The 19070-nt window shown below is 52.0% G+C and overlaps 1 protein-coding gene across 2 annotated transcripts in view; it reads left to right on the forward strand.

The window, feature by feature from the left end:
• Positions 1 to 19070, forward strand: part of ABCC8 (ATP binding cassette subfamily C member 8) — an 80484-nt gene that overhangs the window by 31847 nt on the left and 29567 nt on the right. Inside the window, exons 10-16 of one of the 2 annotated variants that reach the window (XM_088843049.1) lie at positions 10 to 172; positions 9703 to 9743; positions 10906 to 11051; positions 13313 to 13418; positions 13465 to 13641; positions 14038 to 14113; positions 14868 to 14973. In XM_088843049.1, the coding sequence (XP_088699175.1) occupies positions 10 to 172; positions 9703 to 9743; positions 10906 to 11051; positions 13313 to 13418; positions 13465 to 13641; positions 14038 to 14113; positions 14868 to 14973 (815 nt within the window). The remainder of the gene's footprint in view (positions 1 to 9; positions 173 to 9702; positions 9744 to 10905; positions 11052 to 13312; positions 13419 to 13464; positions 13642 to 14037; positions 14114 to 14867; positions 14974 to 19070) is intronic. The other variant, XM_055423274.2, reaches the window with a different exon arrangement.

Genomic DNA, 19070 nt, shown 5'->3' on the forward strand with positions numbered 1-19070 from the left:
TTCTGGCAGGAGTACTCCAATGAGAGGCTGAAGCAGACCAACGAGATGCTCCGTGGCATCAAGCTGCTCAAGCTGTATGCCTGGGAGAACATCTTCCGCACGCGGGTCGAGATGACCCGCAAGAAGGAGATGACCAGCCTCCGGGCCTTCGCCATCTGCACATCCATCTCCAGTGAGTACCCCCGCCTCCACCAACCAGCCAGCACTGTGTGCTGCTGCCCACATGACAGGATAGGGTGTCAGGGCTGGAGGAGGAAGTAGGGGTGCAGAAGCAGGAGACTTTGGGACCATTCCATCCAGGGATGATCAAACTCTTATAACAGAACTGCCAGAAAGCGGTGTTCTCAGCCATTGATTCAGCAACTGTATTGAGAGCCTGCCATGTGTAGGACACTGGGCTGGCCCTCAAGACACAGTGATGAGAAAGACAGATCTGGTCTTTGATGTCTTACTAACTGATATGTTATTGAGAGGCATCAATAAATGAATAAATAACGCAGTTTTGAATTCTCCCAAGTGTGAGGACTTCTTTTCAATAAGTCATGCTGAGCTGCCACTGCCCTAAAGAAACTACAAGGAAGCTTTTGTCTCCCTGGGGCCATAGGAGTGAGAAGTTCTCTCTTTAAAGAACAAAAGCTCAAACTTGAGGTACTTACAGGTATAGGGACTGAATTTACATTAATCAAGTGGTTTGCTGCTGCTAAGTCACTTCAGTCGTGTCCAACTCTGTGTGACCCCATAGACGGAAGCCCACCAGGCTCCCCCGTCCCTGGGATTCTCCAGGCAAGAACACTGGAGTGGGTTGCCATTTCCTTCTCCAATGTGTGAAAGTGAAAAGTGAAAGTGAAGTCACTCAGTCGTGTCCGACCCTTAGCGACCCCACAGACTGCAGCCTACCAGGCTCCTCCATCCATGGGATTTTCTAGGCAATAGTACTGGAGTGGCTTGCCATTGCCTTCTCCGAATCAAGTGGTTTGGGAAGCCCAAATCCAGAACATAGAGAAAAAAACCCCCAAAACTGGTAAAACTCTTATGGTCCCAGAAGATACACATATTAAAACCGTTTTCCAGAGAACATAGGACTCCAGTGGCAACCATTGCTGTTAAATAATGAGCTAATAATAAAGAAATTAAAATCCACCAGAAAAGAGTGAAAGTCAGCAAATGCAAAAAACTAGAATTAGTTCTTCAATACCTCGAGATGATAAAATAGTTTGAAAGAGATAATAAAATATATGTGTTAAAATAACTAAAGAGCTAAAGGAGGGCACAAGGCAAAATAGCAAAAAAAGGCTGAAAGAACTTCTCAAAATTAGAAATTCAGTTCTTGAATTCAGGTGGCTCCCTGGTCAAAGTGGGCTTACAGAGGTCACGCAGTGGATGGAGTCCTGGCCTAAGTTTATCTCCACAGTTGGTCTGGTGGCTCCATGGACTCACCCCTTTGCAGTTACTGACCAAGTACATAATCAGGAGGTAGATATTTAGCAGCTAGAAGACCCATGCTGATTCCCTGATCTGCCCAGTTTAAAAGCCATTTTTGTAGGAAGGGCTGAGGGGAAGCCCCCAAAGGGAAAAAATAAAAGGACAAGAACTCAGTGTACAGGTTAAATGAATCCACATAGCTGAAGAGGGGATTTGTGAATAAAAAGATTTATCTGTGGAAATTACACAGAATTGGCAGGGAGAAGTAAATGGGAAATGTTTTTGCAAGTTGGGAGAACGATTTTACAGGTGGGAAATTGAGGCCCAGAGTGGGTTTCTTCCTGAGGTCACTTCTGAGGTTAATAGCATGGCTCAGACTAGATTCTCTGGAATCACTGAGACTCTCAGAGCTGACAACCTAAATGAGGTGAAGAAAATTTAGGACACAATGGAACACCATTTTCAGGCTGTGGTCTCTGAATGGAGGAGAAGCAGCCGAGAATGGGCTTTGATGGGAATGGGAAACAAAGAAGGAAATTAGAGATAGACACTACCACCCCCTCTGCCAGCTGAAGCTGGTTCTCTTGGTGTGCCCAGAAGAGACATACGTGTGGGCATGCCAGCCGTGGGCAGCAGTGGAGGGCGCACTGACTGTGTTTCCCAGAGAGGCACAGGGGGAACGATATGGGATTCGGGTCGTCTGTGTGTTCCTGGCAGTCCACTGCCTAGAGAGAGGGTCTGGCGGGGCAAAGGGGTCTGCATTCAATCTGAAGGTTCTCACAGGGCAGGGCTTGCACTGAGCACCTCCTTGTGTCTGGCCAGACAGCACAGGACAGATGGTATCCTGGTCCATGCAGCAGTGACCAGCCCATCCACCATCATGGCATGGCACCAGACATGGCATCTTTCTGCAGGAAATCCTGCTAAGAGCTGATTTTCACAGAATGGAGTGATGAGCATGGCAGGCTTCCTGGACTCCTTACTGAGACACTCCAGGTTCCTCTGCCATGACCCTGTGGCCTCCTCCTGGACTGAGCACTTGATCAGTTCAGTTCATTTGCTCAGTCGTGTTCAACTCTTTGCTACCCCATGGACTGCAGCCCACCAGGCTTCCCTGTCCATCACCAGCTCCAGGAGCTTACTCAAACTCATGCCCATCGAGTCGGTGATGCCATCCAACCATCTCATCCTCTGTCATCCCCTTCTCCTCCTGCCTTCAATCTTTCCCAGCATCAGGGTCTTTTCAAATGAGTCAGTTCTTCTCATCAGTATTGGAGTATTGGCCAAAGTATTGGAGTTTCAGCTTCAGCATCAGTCCTTCCAGTGAATATTCAGGACTGATTTCCTTTAGGATCAACTGGTCGGATCTCCTTGGTGTCCGAGGGGCTCTTGTGAGCACTTGACAGAACAGGAGAAATTGGGGCGGAGCCTCTGGGGAGCTCAGGGAAACCAGTGTCCACAGCCCCAGGCCTTCTTCAGCCTGTCTGTCAGCTCTGCCTATCCCTGGGCTGGTCGTGGTAACAGTAACCGCACACTCTGTTCAGCTCTGTGAGTTACAGACACTTGGCTTCCAGACACCCCATCGAGAGGAACAGCTGTTGAGGTAGGGGAGGGCTTCTCCCTCCCAACAAGAATGTGGCAGGGTGGAATGGGGCAGGCTCACCATTGCTACAATGGGAGAGAGAGAAGAGAAGCAGTAAGGAAATTGGAGGCACCAAGTCCCCAAGATTCCCAGCAGCAAGGTAGAGGTAGCCTCAGATCATATAGACAGGGGCATGTGGGAGCTCCTTTGCATCTGGGAAATGTATGCTCATTTCCTGCGATCTGAATTGCAACCCGCTGGGACATGGCTTCCTATGTAAACAGCATTATAAGATGCCTAGGTTTCCGGGCTAGCCCAGTGAAGCCTGTCTAGTAAATGCTGTTTGTCCTATGGGCCCCCAGACAACAAGCCATGGCTTTGTGAAGGGTTTGGGGCAGGAGGACCTAGGGCAAGGAGACTGCCTGTTTTCCAGAGCTGAGATGACTCTGGAAGGAATCAGGGGCTCTGGAGCTATGCAGAGGTCTGCCCAGGGCCCCTCCCCTGTCCAGTACTTGGTAACAGAGCAGCCCAGGCTGGTCCATGGGAGAAGGCAGAGGGGAACAGGAAAAGCCCTCGGAGAGAGCGAGCTTGGAAAGCCAAGTGCTGCTCTCTGGGTGTTCACCCTTCCTGGGATGGGTTTCTCTGTGTTGGTTGATGGTGGGATGGGGAGAGGCAGGTTAGGGGCTCTGCCAGGCTGCAGTTATTGGCTTTGAGTGTGTTTTCATTTATGTCCTCCTGGACTTCCTGCCTTCTGCTCTCTGTCACCTGGAATTAGGACACAGGTGATTAGGCTTGAGGTAATGGGGCATCTTTCATTCTCTCTTCTGCCACCAACCATGGGGTCCTGGTGCTGCAGTGGAGCCCTGGAGTCATTTTTCCTGATGGGGCCTGTCGGTGGTGCTGCCTGCTGGGTTTTCAGTCTGGTCATCGTACACTAGGCAGTCAGACTGTCAGGCAGACAAGGTTGCCTCTGACACTCTATCTGACGGTCTCAATGTCAGCATCACTGAGATCTCCTTTGTATGGAGCCCTGAGTTGGTTCAGGGCAGGTCAGCACAGGGGGTGAAAAGGAAATGAGTGCAGTTTCCCTGCTATCAAAATCCAAAATGGGCATTTCCTCTTGAACAAAAACAGATATGAGTTACTCAGATGGCACTGAGTGAGCCCTGCCCTGTGTTAATCACTCAAGAGGCCAAAAGATGTGCTCGTGTTCTCACGGAGTTTATACTCTGCGAACAAGTCAGAGCTCACATACGTGAGACAGTGTGGCTGGGAGTTCTCAACCACAAGACCGGCTCTGCACTGGCTGCTCAGCGAGTCTGATTGCACTAACCCTCACAACTCTGTGAGTTGTGTAGCCCTGTTGTCCCATTTTACAGCAGGAAAGACTGAGGCTCAGGAAAGTGAAAGGACTCCCTGAGGTCCTCAGCCAATAAATGGCAGAGAATGGAGAAGGAAGTCTACGTGGGCAGGGAGTGCACACAAAGCTTCATGCAGGAGGAGGTTTGGCTGCACCTGGCACAGGCCAGGTTTTAGTAAGTAGAAGACCAAGTGAGGAAAAGCGGGGGTGAGTGCTGTGCTCACTCCTCTTAGAAGTCAGACCCACCCTTGTTTTCTTGCAGTACCCACATAGCTCTAGGTGTCCAGTCCAGCCATGAATTGGAGGACAAGCTCTGCAGAGGTGACAGAAGGGTCCCAGGCCCTAACCGTCATCCAGCCGACATGCTGCCCGTTCATTCTGTCCTTTGTGCAGCACTCATTCCAGAGCCTTCTCTCTTTGCCAGACTCTACAGGCCCTGGGCATTAGTGAGGAGGCTGCATGGCCTTTGCCTCTGCGCCTTGTGGGAGACCATGATGTGAACAGGGGCCATGCCTGTGGTCAGTTCTAAATCCCCCGGGTTTGCTTTCATGGTGCACACCTGGCCCTGGCCTCTTTTATTTCATTCCCATACCTAATAGACATTTACTGAGTACCTACTATGTGTCAGGGCCTGGAGCATGCCAGGTGGTGAGAAGAAGTACCAGTCCCTGCTGCAGGCTGCTCAGTGGAAGCCAGGTGTGCAACTGTGCCCTGAGTGACAGGAGCAGAAAGGGGAGTCCATCGGAATAGCACCCACCCTAGTCCTAGGGGTGGTGGGTGTCAGGGAAGGCTTGTGCTAGGTGAAACCCACTGCTGACGCCCAAAGAATTGTGTGTCAGCCGAGTAAAGGAAGAATGTTCCAGGCCCAAAGGCCGAGAAGTGAAAAGGCTGACAACGTGCTCAAGACTCAAATACACTGCTGTGACCAAAGAGCACAGGGCCAGATCATGCAGCATTGTGTGCGTTGGGTTTCCTCCTGAGGCAGGGAGGCACTGAAAGAGTTTAAAGGAAAGACGGGTTTGCCGTCTTTTCCAGTGTTCTGTGGTCAGGGGCCTTCCCTCTTCCCAGTCGGGTCGGAACCACACTCAAGTGGTTCATGTTGGATAAATGTGACTGGCCTCATACTGTGTCCTGAAAAACAAAAAGCAACCCCCCGCCCCCACCAAACCCAGCTCTGCCTTTCACGGAGCACCCAGCCCCTGCCCCTCCTGGAAACCCAGGGCCTGGCTATTCTTGGCAAGTCTTAAGCTCCCTCTTTCCCCCGGGGTAGAGGCCCTGACTGAGGACAGCCCATGTCTGGGGACAAGGTGACCTCCAGACTTCTCCAGCATCTCGGGACTTTAGCATCTGCTCTTCCTCCCGCCAGCCTCAGTGGGCTGCTGATGCCTGCCCTGGCCTGCCTGGGGAGCGGGGGCACTGGGTGGCCGGGGGGCGGTGTGGGGGGAGCTGGAGGCAGGACTCAGCTGGCTGTGAGCCTCCTGCCTCACTTCCACCACCTACAGCGCCCAACACACCATGAACCTGCTTTCCTTCCCTCTCTTGACTTCAGACTGACTATCAGACTGAATAGTGCTCTTGCAGGGGCGGCCTGCCTCACTGTGAGCCGGCAGCTTCTCCCCTGACCCTGGCGGGGAGGGGGTGAATGTAACCAGAGGCACAAATGGCTCACTGTGACTCCCCGATGCGTGGCTTCTGAAATATTTATCAACGCTTTGGAGATGAAAAGCTCCTGTTATTACAGTGTGGGGGCTGGCACCCACGGGCCAGGCAGTGTTCCTTGACCAAAGGCAGCAGGGCGCGGGTTATCTGAGCCCTGCTTTGTTTTCAATGGATGTGTTATTTCGTTTTGTTTGAGGGGTGACACAGTCGTCCACTACTGTACCCCTCAGTCGTGAGGAGTTGTGCTGGTCGCCTGGAATGCAATGCCTGGAACAGGGGAGACCCTCAATTTCTGAATGAATATTTCTTCAAGGAGGAGGGGGTTATTAAAACAGTAGCTCTCCTTAACTCTGCACTGTTACAGAAAGGCTTTCCCTTTTGAAGGTGGCCTTTCAGGCCTGCCTACACGCAACTAAACTTTTCCATAACAGCATCACACTCACACCTCGTTTCGTAATCTTCTGCTTTCACTTCGTGTTATTTAACAGTATTTCCTACTCCCCAACATTCAAGGTTTGAGCACTGTCATGTTTTTCTTTTTTAAATTTTTTCCTAGATCACATCAAAGTGAGTCAGCCTGCCCCATGCCAAAACTGGAGAGAAATCTATTCTTGCTCTTATTTCCCACTCCTCCTATAGGCCCTTATGTGGTTCAGGGAAATGGAAGCAAGGCCTCAGGTCTTCAAGCCATGACAGCTTGAAGGGATGCCCAGCTCCCTTCCCACCCCACCCCACCATATCTTCATCCCAGGCACAGGGGGGTCTGCTGAGTGCAGGGAGATGCCAGACCTTGTTGCATGCCTGCGGCTAACACCTCCCAGACTCTGGCACCGACACCCCCAATTCCAGCTGTGTTCACCCCAGGTCCTAATGGGCTGATCTTGCAGCTGGTGAGTATATTCACCCAACCCCCATCCCTGAAAGTGACCCAGAGCTCGCTGTAAAAAGGCCATCCTTCCAAAAGAGAATGAGGACAATGGAAAATAACCTTTTCATTTTTAGCATCTCCATACAACAGCCAGAACCGGACAGAAGTTAATTACGTATCGCTTGTGTTCTCCATGTTGCTGCATCAGCTTTGGAATGCGCCTTTTCAGATTTATGTATAGCTGGTCTCATTCCTCAAAGGACTGCAGGCAGCTACAAGAATGAGGACAATAAAATAGAAAAAAATAAATTAAAAAATCACGACCAAGGAAAACATGGAGTAGAACAAAATGTCAATTATCACACGTTTCCTGACTGTAAAGTCTGCCTGGAGTGGCTGTCCCTTGTTTACTAAAACAGCCGCTCCTGTTAGATGTTTCCAGTTTACTTCATTTCAGTGCTTTTTTGCTGTGGTTGCGGTTTTCGTTTTGCTGTGACAAATAATGCTGTGGCTCACACCGTCTTACTGAGAGCTCTGTGCTTCTCTTGAGTGATTATTCAGGATAAATTCCCAGGAGAGAGATTACAGGATCAGAAGGTCTGAACTTCTGTGCAGCTCTAGCTACGAAGCACCAGATTGCTTTCTGAGCGAGTTGTACCAGTTTATAATCTAACTTCCTGGCCTGTTCTTTAGCTGCGAGTTGAGCCCCCACATGTGTGAGAGGGGTCTTGGCCTGGGGCAGGGTGGGCTGCACAAGTTCCTGCTGACAGGGTGGTCAGGAGAGGAACAGAAGGTGCCATTCGCCCTGAGGGAACTCCAAGGAGGAACCGCCTGTAGGGGAGGGGCGAGGCTACCTGTCTTTCGAGCTGTATGGTGATGGTCAAGGGCCCAGGCCTGATGGACATGGTCCTCTCCCTCCCTCTCCCCAGCCAGTGATGGCCATGCTGTGTCCTGTGTCCCAGATCTGGGTTCCCTGTGCTGTGAGAAAACCAACACTGCTTATATCCTGCCTCCTGCAGTGTAAGAGGGCCATGAGGGAGGGCTGTGGCATTGTGGTGAGCACCAGGAGGCCATGGAGCCTTCATCCAGGAAGAGCAGTCAAAACACCATCATGTATGATACTAGTGTTGACAAAAAGTCTTGTGGTCAGAGAGGTGGGCAGTTCCCCAAGGGCTCCAGCCATATCTTCTCCATGAGACAGGGAGCCCTCCAATGGCAGGGCCCATAGATCAGGAATCCCCCAAAGATGGGAACAGTGTCTTTCCTATTTGCTTGAGAGCCCCACAGGGGTATGTTCCCTGTCTCCCATCCTGTAAGGTGCCTCCTGGGAGTGTAGTTCCTTATCTCCTTCCTCAGACCGGGAACCCCATGAGGGCAGGGACCACGTTCTTCCTCTCCCTTGGGGTTCCACATCTCCAACACACACTGTGGATGTTCTTGCTGGTGCTGGACTCTTGGAGTAACCAGACAGTCAGCTTCTTGGAATGGTGTTGAACGTCTGGAATTCTTCAGAGTGTCAGACGTGTCACCATTCATTGAACAGGGGCTATGTGCACAGGCTGAGCCCTTGGCCTCTGGTTCCTGGCCCCTTCTGCTTTCATCTGGCTAATTGCAGAACCAGACTCTTGGCTGGTCTGGAAGAGGCTCCAGGAAGGAAGGGGGAGGAGGTCGGAAGTTGGCAGCTAGAATGGGCACCGCTTACTCCAAGAGGGGTGCTCTCTCCGGAAGTTTGGGCCAGGGGTCAAGGCTGCCTCAGGCATCTCACAGATTGGGCCAGAGGAGCAGGGCCAAGCTAGCCTCCCGAGAGGTGTAGTACTTAGGTAGCACTGAGGCTTCATGGAGCCCATTCCCTACATTACCTGCTCTCACCTTGGAGAGTGCCCCAGTGTGGGAACAAGTCGGTACAAGTTAACAAAACTCGGGAAAGAAACTGAGGTCCAGGGAGGTAAACGATCAGCCCAGGATTACACAGGTTAGAAAAAATGAGGACTCCACCCTTCTCTGACTTTAAGTCCATATCTCTTTGCTCTTTGGGGTCCCTGTGAAGAGTCTGAGGGCTGCTCTGTAAACGGAACAAAGGGGCCTCTGTTGCAGGAAACTGACTGCCCCACCTAGGCATGGACTCGCAGCCTTAGAGCTAAGCCAGTCCCTGCTTCGAGCTGTCCTCAGTCACTAATACCTCAGTGTGAACGAGTTTGAAATCCTTCCTAAGAGCCAGGCGAGAGTGAGTGTTAGTTGCTCGGTCGTGCCTGACACTTTGCGACCTGGTGGACGGTAGTCCATCAGGCTCCTCCGTCCATGGGGATTCTCCAAGCAAGAATACTGGAGTGGGTTGCCATTTCCTCCTCCAGGGGATCTTCCTGACCCAGGGATTGTACCCAGGTCTCTCACATTGCAGGCAGATTCTCTACCATCTGTGCCACCAGGGAAGTTCTAAGAGCCATGGGAGACTGGGAATCCTCTAAGACTCAGTCCGGGTAGATTCAGGGATCAGAGTCAGAGAAAGGAGAAGCAACTTGGTGCCCCCAGAAACACATGCTGCTGACCTCACGTTTGACCACAGGTCGCCAACTCTCCAGTCCTCCCCCTGCGACTTTCTCGCAGGGCTTTCTTCACACTGTCCACATGGAGCAGAGTAAGAGCATTTCAGCCTTTCTTTAGAGGCTTGTATGACTCAAGGGCATACCCTAGCTCCACCCTGCTGTCTGGGTAAGGACCCCAGAGGCTGCCCTGCCTCCAGTCCAACCTGGGCAGCTTCACCTCCAGCTGTCTTCTTCACCCTGCTAAACTCCCTCTGTGCTTCCTCCGCAGTTTTCATGAACACGGCCATCCCCATTGCAGCTGTCCTCATCGTAAGTGGATCCTTTCTCCATCTCCCATTGTTGGGGGGCAGTGGGGATTTCTGGAGTGAGAGATTCCCAGGGTTTGGCCTTTCTGCACAGGGGCTTCAGAAGCTAGGTTCAGCAGGGGCACTGAGAATAGGGTCATGGATGGCAAGTCTATCTGTGTATGGAGCTGGTTCCTCCTCCACACCCCACTCCAGGCAGACAAGACCTCTGCCTCCTGGCCTGGAAGACCTCATGCTTAGTCTCGAGAGCAACTAAACTTTCTCTAAAAAACTGCCATCAAACTTTTTCATTATAAAAGTGAGACACATTTTTGTAGAAATGTTGGGAAATTCAGAAGGGAGAAGGCAAAGACAACTTAAATCACCCATAATCCCACTGGCAACAACTTCAGTGTGTTTCTTTCCAGTCTTTTCTTGAGTCACAGAATGCAGCATTTTTACAAAAATAGGATCGTGCTTCACACGCAGTTTTGCAACCTTTTTAAAAGTTAAGACTATGACATGAACAATTCTCCATATCATTAAATATCACAGTGGTGGTTTTCTAAAGCAATTTTGGCCAAAGCTGTGTGGGAGCTGATCAGTGGGGGCCAGCAGCACAGCCCTCCAGAAAGGCCACACGCCCACAGCCCCTTCTCTCAGGACTCCCATCCTTGGCTTCTGTGACCGCTGCAGTTCTTTAAAAAGATGCATTTCTTTCCCCGGGGGCCGGAGTCTCTGAACGGTGTCAAGTTCACAGCCTGTCAGTCACGCTTGGGAATTCACTTTCAACATGATTTACTGGGCTGGTTCCCGGCCTGGCTCTTGGGGAACTCTGGGTAACAGAGGCTGCCGAGCCAAGCCAGGTAGCCGGAGGCTGCAGGGCGCAGCTGAGGAGGTGGTTTTGTAATTAGCATGTTCACATTTTCTGGCTGAGGACTGTTTGAGAGTGGGCAGAGCTGACCTAACCTGAGGGCTCCTGCTGTTCCTGGAATGAAGGAGGCAGGGCCAGGAGGGATGGTTCCATGAGATGACTCAGGATGACAGCATCTCCAACCAGAAGTTCCCCTGGATCCCTTGCCCCCCGCTTCTGGTTTCCTTCCCCGGGAACGGAGGACTGCCAGCGTAGGAGGGGCCCGTGCCCTGAATCACACTTTGCTCCGTCTCATTTGTGCCTCTGTCCACAGACCTTCGTGGGCCACGTCAGCTTCTTCAGAGAGGCCGACTTCTCCCCCTCGGTGGCCTTCGCCTCCCTCTCCCTCTTCCACATCCTGGTCACGCCACTGTTCCTGCTGTCCAGCGTGGTCCGGTCCACAGTCAAGGCTCTGGTCAGGTGAGAGGAGGGGTCCAGCCAGGGCGACAGGCTGCTCACGTGTCGGGCCCAGGCTCACTCCGGTGACCACAGCAACCACAGCTGTTTGGTCCCGGGACACGCCTGCCCATTGATGTGGGCTTTGCTGAAGCTGGTTGTGGTTGGTCAGAGGGACATAGTCCATGTGTAGCTTCCCTCTACACCATCCCCGAGAAGGACTAACCAAATTTCTTTTGTCCTCCAAGGAGGGGGAACTCAATGTCACCTTCAAGACAACTCCATAAAAAAAAAAATCAACATTGAGCCGAACTTGGTATATCCTCATAAATTCTAACCATTGGTCCAAGTTCTGCCTTCAAGAGCCACTCAGAATGAACGTCATCCCTCTCCCAAGTGACAGCCCTGCAGATGTTAGAAGGCATCCCTGAAATGTTTGTCTTCCCCAAGATGAACACCCTCTGTCTCTCCATGGGACTCAGCGCCTTCACAGTCCTGGTCAGTGAAGAGGCTTTCCCCAAGCACCTGCACTCCCGTCTCCAACTGGCCTGCATGCTGGGAGGCCCCACTTCAGGGCTCAAGAGCCCAGTGGTGACTCTGCCACTCTTCCAGAGGCATCACCTTCTTGGGAGTGAAAACCTGGAGGTAGAAGGCTGAGGCTCTGGCTGGGGAATGCCACAGCTGGAGTGTGAAGATCTCCTGAGGCCTCTGAACTAGCTTTGTGAAAGCAAGGGCCAGGCGTGCCTCTGGGGAGAGCTGGTTATGTCCTTCCTTATCAGCAGTGGGACCAGACAGGAACAAACATCCTCTGTACTCAAACCCCTGCAGCCTTGAGGGAAGTGACCTCCCTCTCCTGGACCCTGGCAGGCCCGAGGCAGCTAGCAGGAGGGTGGCTGTTGGAATGAAGTAGCTGGTGGAAAGAGGGTCAAGGAACACAGCAGAGCTGTGGTCTTAGGAGAATCTTACTAAGGAGCAGCTGACTGGAAAGGGGGTTAGCTCCCACTTCCAGGGTCAGCTGTGTTGACTCACTTTTAGTGACACTGTGACTGCTAATGATCAGCCCTCCTCCCCCACCCCTACCCCAGCCGATGATTCTGTGTAGAACCCATACACTCAAAGGTGTTACAACTATGGGGAATCTCTTGCCTGACCCAGAAGAATTTCTATATAAATACTCCTCATCTCACCTCAGGATAGCTACAGCCTTTTTAAAGAAGGAGACCAGACTCTGGGCTTAAAGTGGGAACATGACACAGCCTGAAGCTTTACCCTAAGTCGACTCCATCTCCCACTCCTTGCCCCCGCACCACCCCACCGAGCTGTGTTGGAATGGGGACAAAAGGAGAAGCAGGCAGAGGCTGGCAGTCTGCTCCTTGTATGGGGAGGGAGTGTTGTGCTCAGAACAGAAATAGAGGTAGGGGTGGCCCCCAGACTATTGGAAATTTAAGCAAAATGTGGGATTGTTTGAACAGTTCTCAAGATTCTCCAGACACCTTGCCAACCCCTAGGGATAAGAGAGAATGAGTCAAGTGAAGCTTCTGGAACCTCCTCTGAGTTCATAAGGAAATCCTTGGGGTGGAGAATAGCCTTTTCCTCCATGAGTTGGGAATAATACCTCTTCCATTCCTCCCCCAGCAAGATCAAATTATTTAATGGGAATTAAATTATGTGCTTATAAAGCATTTAACAGTGTCTGCTGTGTAGTTAGTAGCTCAGTCATGTCTGATTCTTTGTGACCCCATGGACTGTAGCCTGCCAGGCTCCTCTGTCCATGGAATACTCCAGGAAAGGGTACTGGAGTGGTTAGCCATTCCCTTCTCCAGTGGATCTTCCTGATCCCAGGATTGAACATGGGTCTCTTGCATTGCAAGCAGATTCTTTACTGTCTGAGTCACCAGGCAAGCCCCAACTCAATGGTTAATAGCCAATCCTAATCCTAACTAACCTATCAGAACTCTAATAGTAACTGATAAAGCCCAACACCAACTATCCTTCAGTCTAATAACCATACTAACCAACTAACTTTAAACTAACCCTAAAACTAGTCAGTCCCTCCAAATCCATGCCCTAAACTACTCCAGCTGACTAGTCAACCCTAACAAACCCAGTAACTCCTATTGCCCCCATGGAATGGCCCTGGTCTGTCCCCTCCTGTGTGGGCTTTGTGGGGGCCACAACTGGAAGCTGAAGTCTTCTCAGAGCTGCTCTCTCAGGCCTCGCCCTCCTCCCTCTCCCCTCCCCTCTGCCCCCCGGCAGGGTGAGGGGTGTCTGCGCTTCCTCTGCAGCGTGCAAAAGCTGAGCGAGTTCCTGTCCAGCGCAGAGATCCGTGAGGAGCAGTGTGCTCCGCGAGAACCCGCGCCCCAGGGCCAAGCCAGCAAGTACCAGGTGGTGGTGAGTGCCCTGCTGCCCTGCACCCCCCACCCCTGCTCCTGTCCAGCCTCAGCTTCCTTGCATAGCTCCCAGTCCCTGGGCCCTCACCTTCTCTAATCAACTCCAGCCCCTCAAGGTTGTGAACCGCAAACGTCCAGCCCGGGAGGATTGTCGGGGCCTCACGAACCCGCTGCAGAGCCTGGCCCCTGGCACAGATGGGGATGCTGACAACTGCTGTGTCCAGGTGAGTCCTAGACCCTGCACCTCCATGCCTGGCCACCCAGCACCATCTCCAGAAGGAAGCACAACATCTGAAGGACCAGACACCTGTGTCCTGAGCCCTCTGCCCTGAATGGAGGTCACCCTGCCTGCCTGTAGTGTCCAAAGGAGTCCTGAGACCAGGGCCAGTGCTTCCATCTCCACCAAGTGGGGGGACCTGTGTCTATCCTCCGGGGAGGGTGCCTCAGGTAGAGGTCTGCATGAGAAGGCCATGCCCCAACTCCCCTGCCTTGGAGGTGGACTGGAGTCAGTGTGTTTTTTTTTTAATTTTTGCTTTCATGGGGGAGGGGATGCAAGACTATTCACACCAAACTCAGTTGCCTTTCTGTTCTCTTCCGGTCGGTGGGTGCCCCTAATGAAGATCATTGGAGGCTTCTTCACGTGGACTCCTGATGGAATCCCCACACTGTCCAATATCACCATCCGCATCCCCCGAGGTATGGCCCAGCTCACCCCTCCATCATGGTCTTGGGGTGTCCCCCTCGGTGTCATGTCTGAAAGTACCCCCTCCCCATGTTCCACTGAATGACAAGGAGAGAAAAAGAAAAATCAGGACCGACTGAGCAGCTGCTGTATGTGCACTCTTGGTGGGTGCTCTGGGGTATGAAGGCTAGAGAGGGGCTGGGCTCCTTCCTCGGGGAGTCCAGGTGCTTGGTGGGAGAGCAGCAGCAAGGACAGGGCCAGACAGCGGGGCCTTGATGTCAAACCATCTGTTGCATACAGAGTGGGTGCTTCACAAAAGGAAAGGTGATCCACAGTAGCCAGGGAAGGCGTTGTGAAGGAGCTGGGGACTCCAAGAATGAGCAGGGTCCTTCAGGCCGTGAGCAGGGTGGACAGTCCAGCAGAAGCAGCAGCTTGAGCAAAGCCCGGGAGGGGGAAGGATAGGGTGGCCTTTGTGGGGGCCAGGAGGCACTGAGCTCACACTGGAGAGCACTGGAGTGAGATGTAGGCCCCCAGGAAAGGGCAGGGAACTAGCAGTAGAAGGACGTGGAGAGCCAGAGACAGAGTGTGGGTTTCCAGAAGGAAAGGCTCAAAGGAGGAAAGGACTCCCTGGGGATTCTAGGTAGGAGGAGAGCAAGAGGGGGCCCCAGAGTTGGGTATATCTGTCTGCCTGTCTGTCTGTCTTTCTGGGTGGTAGTTGTTCCGGCTCCCTCTGGCCTCAGTTCCACCTGCCGCCCTCCCTCCCTGCAGGCCAGCTGACCATGATCGTGGGGCAGGTGGGCTGCGGCAAGTCCTCGCTCCTCCTCGCCACCCTGGGGGAGATGCAGAAGATCTCAGGGGCCGTCTTCTGGAACAGGTACAGTGTGCATCTTCCGGGCTCAGTTAGTGGAAAGACAGTGGGCAGGCGGGCAGCCCTCCTTGCAACCGTTTTTCTCAGTGCAGGGTGTGTCACGCATGTATTGAGTGTGTTCCACGAGCACTCAGTGAAACCAGTTACTTATTCTCGTTACCATCATTAGTATTAGCCCTCACTATGTGCCAAGGACTTCCCTGGTGGCTCTGATGGCAAAGAATCTGCCTGCAATGCAGGCATCTGGGTTCGATCCCTGGATCGGGAAGATCCCCTGGAGAAGGAAATGGCAACCCACTCCAGTATTCTTGCCTGGGAAATCCCATGGAGAGAGGAGCTTGGCGGGCTACATTCCCTGGGGTCACAAGGAGTCGGACACAACTGAGTGACTAACACTTTCACTATGTACCAGGTACTTTGCTAAGTCCTCTGCACACACTATTTCATTTAATTCTTATGAAAACCAGCAAGGTGAGTACTATTAACAGATCTCATTTTGTACAGAAGGGCCAAACTATTTGCCCTAATTCACCTACCCAATTAGTGGCAGAGCTGGAATTCAAACTCAGTTCTGTTTGACTCCAAACTCCATGTTCAGTCAGCTGTACTGCCTCCCAGTGCGGGGATCCGTAACACGAACGTTGGTTTCTGGCTTGGTCATCAGCAGAGCTGATATAAACTAGTCAGTGCATATTTCAAGGAACCAGAGATAAATCAGGCAAATGTAGGATTCTGGGCAAAGATCACTATCTCAATTAAAGAGCTGAACCCCAGCCTGAGTCAATCATGAATCTACTATATGTGGCTACCTATTTCCAAAAAGCACTTGAAACTAGTTGATTAAAGATACATATACGATAAAAGCTTTTTTAAAAGTAAGAAAAGACGAGCCAAGAAATGAAGAGTGTGGGAAAGCTGTTCAGAAACCTGGGCAGAACCTGGCTACTGCAGTCAACATGTAACCTGGCTTAGAGTCCACCATCCTCTGCCCCCAACACCTCCCTGCCCCCAAGTATCCAAGAGAAAGAGGGATCTGATCAAGGTTTTAGGAATAAAAATCGAGGCCAATTCAACAGAGGACAAATTTCCCTAGCGATCATTTCTAGGGGCAAATTAGCAGTCAAGATGTCAGGTTTTTTCACCAACTTGAGAGCAGACTGAGCAGAGAGAAAGGCCTTGGAACGGGCACCCCCATTTCCTGCTTTTCCAAAATGCCCCTGAACAGTGCACCCAACAAATGGCAAGTTTCCTTCCTCAACAGGGCTGTGGGCTAGCAATGAGCTCCTTGGGTTTCCTCTAACTTCAGTCTCAGGAACCTTAACTCCACTGGGAATGTGGTGTGTATGGGGGCACAGGGTCTCTGCCTCCATTCCCCATCTTATTCAGGCGTTTCTTAACACAGCCTGATTGGAAAGGTCCAGGCATTGGATTGCCAGACCCTGGTGCCAACTGCCTCTCAGGGCTTTGGAGGGAGGAGCCCTGCCACTGGCTGCCTGTGTATATCTGTGACAGGAAGACAGGAAACTCCAGTGAACTATGAGCCGAACAAAACAACTGATAGTTATTGGGCAGCTGCTATGGGCAGGCCCTTTGCTAAGTGCACTGCACACACGAGCTCGTTGAATCCTCCGGCTGGGTGTTATTACCCCATTTCACAGAAGTAAGAACTGAGGACAGAGAGGTGGGGTGACATGCTCAGCGTGTGGACCAGAGTCCAAACCTGGACTGCTTCCCTCAAGCCTGCCTGTTGCCTTGGGCTGGGGTCCCTTGGGTCTTAGCTCCAGAGATTATTCTCCAGTTTCCATGTAGAGGGCAAGCTGGATCCAGGCCCTCTCTCAGGGTAGGGTGGGATTTCCTGGATGGGATTACACTGCTCAGAGACTGGGGTCACTCCTAGATTCCCGTTTCTGCATCTGGCTCAGCCCTCTCTGAGCCTGTCCCCTTTGTCCCACTTCCCTCATCTCCTCCCCACACCCCTCACCCTCGTGTGCCCTTTTACACCAGCGTCAGACCTCTCTGTCCTCTGCAGAGGCCTTGGCCTCAGTTCCCACCTCCTCTCCAAGCTCTCAGGGTCTGACTGCTCCTCCTTTCTCTTCGGAAGCCTCTGCCCCAACCCCAGGGGGTCTCTCCAGGGAGTTGGAGCAGCTCTTTTGTGCAGAATTACTGTGTAAGACACTTTATTTACTTCATTGTCTTGGTCAGTCTTCACCAAACTCTATGAGGCAGGTGTTCTCATTAGCCCCATTTAACAGATGAAAAAAATCTGCCCCAGCCCCAGGGGGTTCAGGGTCCTCTCCAGGGAGTTGGAGAGGCTCTTGTGTGCAAGATTACTGTGTTAGGCACTTTATTTACTTCATTGTGTTAGTCAGTCTTCACCAAACTCTATGAGGCAGACAGTTCTCATTATCCCCATTTAACAGATGAGAAAACTGAGGTGAAGCAAGTTGCCCTGGGCCACCCAGCTCTTAAATGGCAGAAGTGGAATGTACACTTAAGTAGTGCTCAAGTGCATGGGCTTTCCACTGTGTGCTGAGAGAGAAGGGGCTGGAGAGCAACATGAAGAAACAGCCAGCCTGACCTTCTGAAGGCCAGCAGCCGCTATGGCTGTGATACCCTGTCCGCCGACCCCAAAAGAACCATCACATCGCTGCTCACAGCTCTGTCTGCATGGATACTCACTCTCCTCAACAGGCAGCTTGGGCCCCACATCCTGGTTCTGTTTGAGGCTCAGGGAGGATCTCATGTCTCCAGAAGCTACTTTGTCCTCTTCCATGGCTCAGTTTCCCTCCCAAGCATAGCGAGCACGTCAGGGTAGCCTGCAGCCCACCCTGAGAAGCTGTGAGAATTTATTCATGACTCCACTTGTGCTCTGGTTTCTCTGTGCTGGTGTGTTTACTCGCCCCATATTTATCGAGTGCCTGCTGTACGCCAGACCCCAGGCACAGCAATAGGAATGCAAAGATCGTGAAGACGTGGCCCTGCTTCCAAAGGAGGGGAACAGATATCCAGTGCCATGGTGCCACCTCGTGCCACCATCAACCTCAGAGGAACAGTGAACTCTGTGGTCAAGGAGAGAAGATTCATGTGGATGTGGTGTCTTGAGTTTTGAAGGACCCCTGTGGCTTCATCAGATGCAAGAGGCAGCGGTGGGAGGGGAAGGTGTTCCAGGTAGGGGTATCAGGGTGGGCAAAGGCATGCTGATGTGAGAGGATGTGGTTCTGGTACCCGGAGCAGTGGGTGTGGGGGGCACTAGTGAAGGTCAGAACTGAAAATATGGGCAGAGCTGAGGTCAGGCACCCTGTGTTCCAGGCTCAGGAAATAAGATTTAGTCTGAAGGCTGTAGAAGAAAGGTACTGATGATACAGGATGAGGGATGGGAGAGAGAGAGGCCACAGGAAGGGAGACCAGCCCCGAGCTCATTACAGTAACTGGGAGAAGGAATAGGCTGGCCAGACATGGCTCATTGGCTTCATCTGCTCTCAGAATCCTGGCTTGTACCCAGCTCTGCCTGGCCCACCTACCCTGGGCAGTGAGTTAGGTGTAGGGGCTGTATGTTGAGGGCCCTTCTCCATTACTTGCAGGAGCTCCGTGCCTCAGACCTTGGTCCCCAGGTCTGCAGGGAAATGATACACTTGCAAAATGAACCAAGAGCAAAATAGCATTTGACCCAGCAGCCCCTCCCGAGGGCCTGCCTGTTTGCAGCCAGAGGTGAGGGTGATGCCAGGTTGCTCCCATATTATTTTTTAATCCATACCAAGGCTGAGACCTGGTAACCAGGCAGCCAGAAAGAGTCCCAGGAGGCCCAAGGCAGGGATTTGGGGGAGCAGGAGGCACACAACAGAGAATGCTCTGGGAGATGGGTTTGCGTGTGCACCATTCATTTATTCCTTCCTTGAAAAAGATGAGCGGTACTGCTGAGCGCATAGGATCAAAAGTTCAGGAGGCAGGCAGCCTGAGTTCAAACCTGGACTCTATCCTTTGGGAAATTCTGTGACCCTTCTGTACCAGTTTCCCCTTATTACCCACGGAGTTAATGTGAGGCTTAACCTGGCACATACCAAGTGCCCTATAAATATTAGTGTAAATATTATTCTTTGACAATG

Source organism: Moschus berezovskii, chromosome 14, assembly GCF_049115385.1.
Source record: "Moschus berezovskii isolate FMDL1 chromosome 14, NW_MosBer_1.0, whole genome shotgun sequence".
Classification (NCBI taxonomy): Eukaryota; Metazoa; Chordata; class Mammalia; order Artiodactyla; family Moschidae; genus Moschus; species Moschus berezovskii.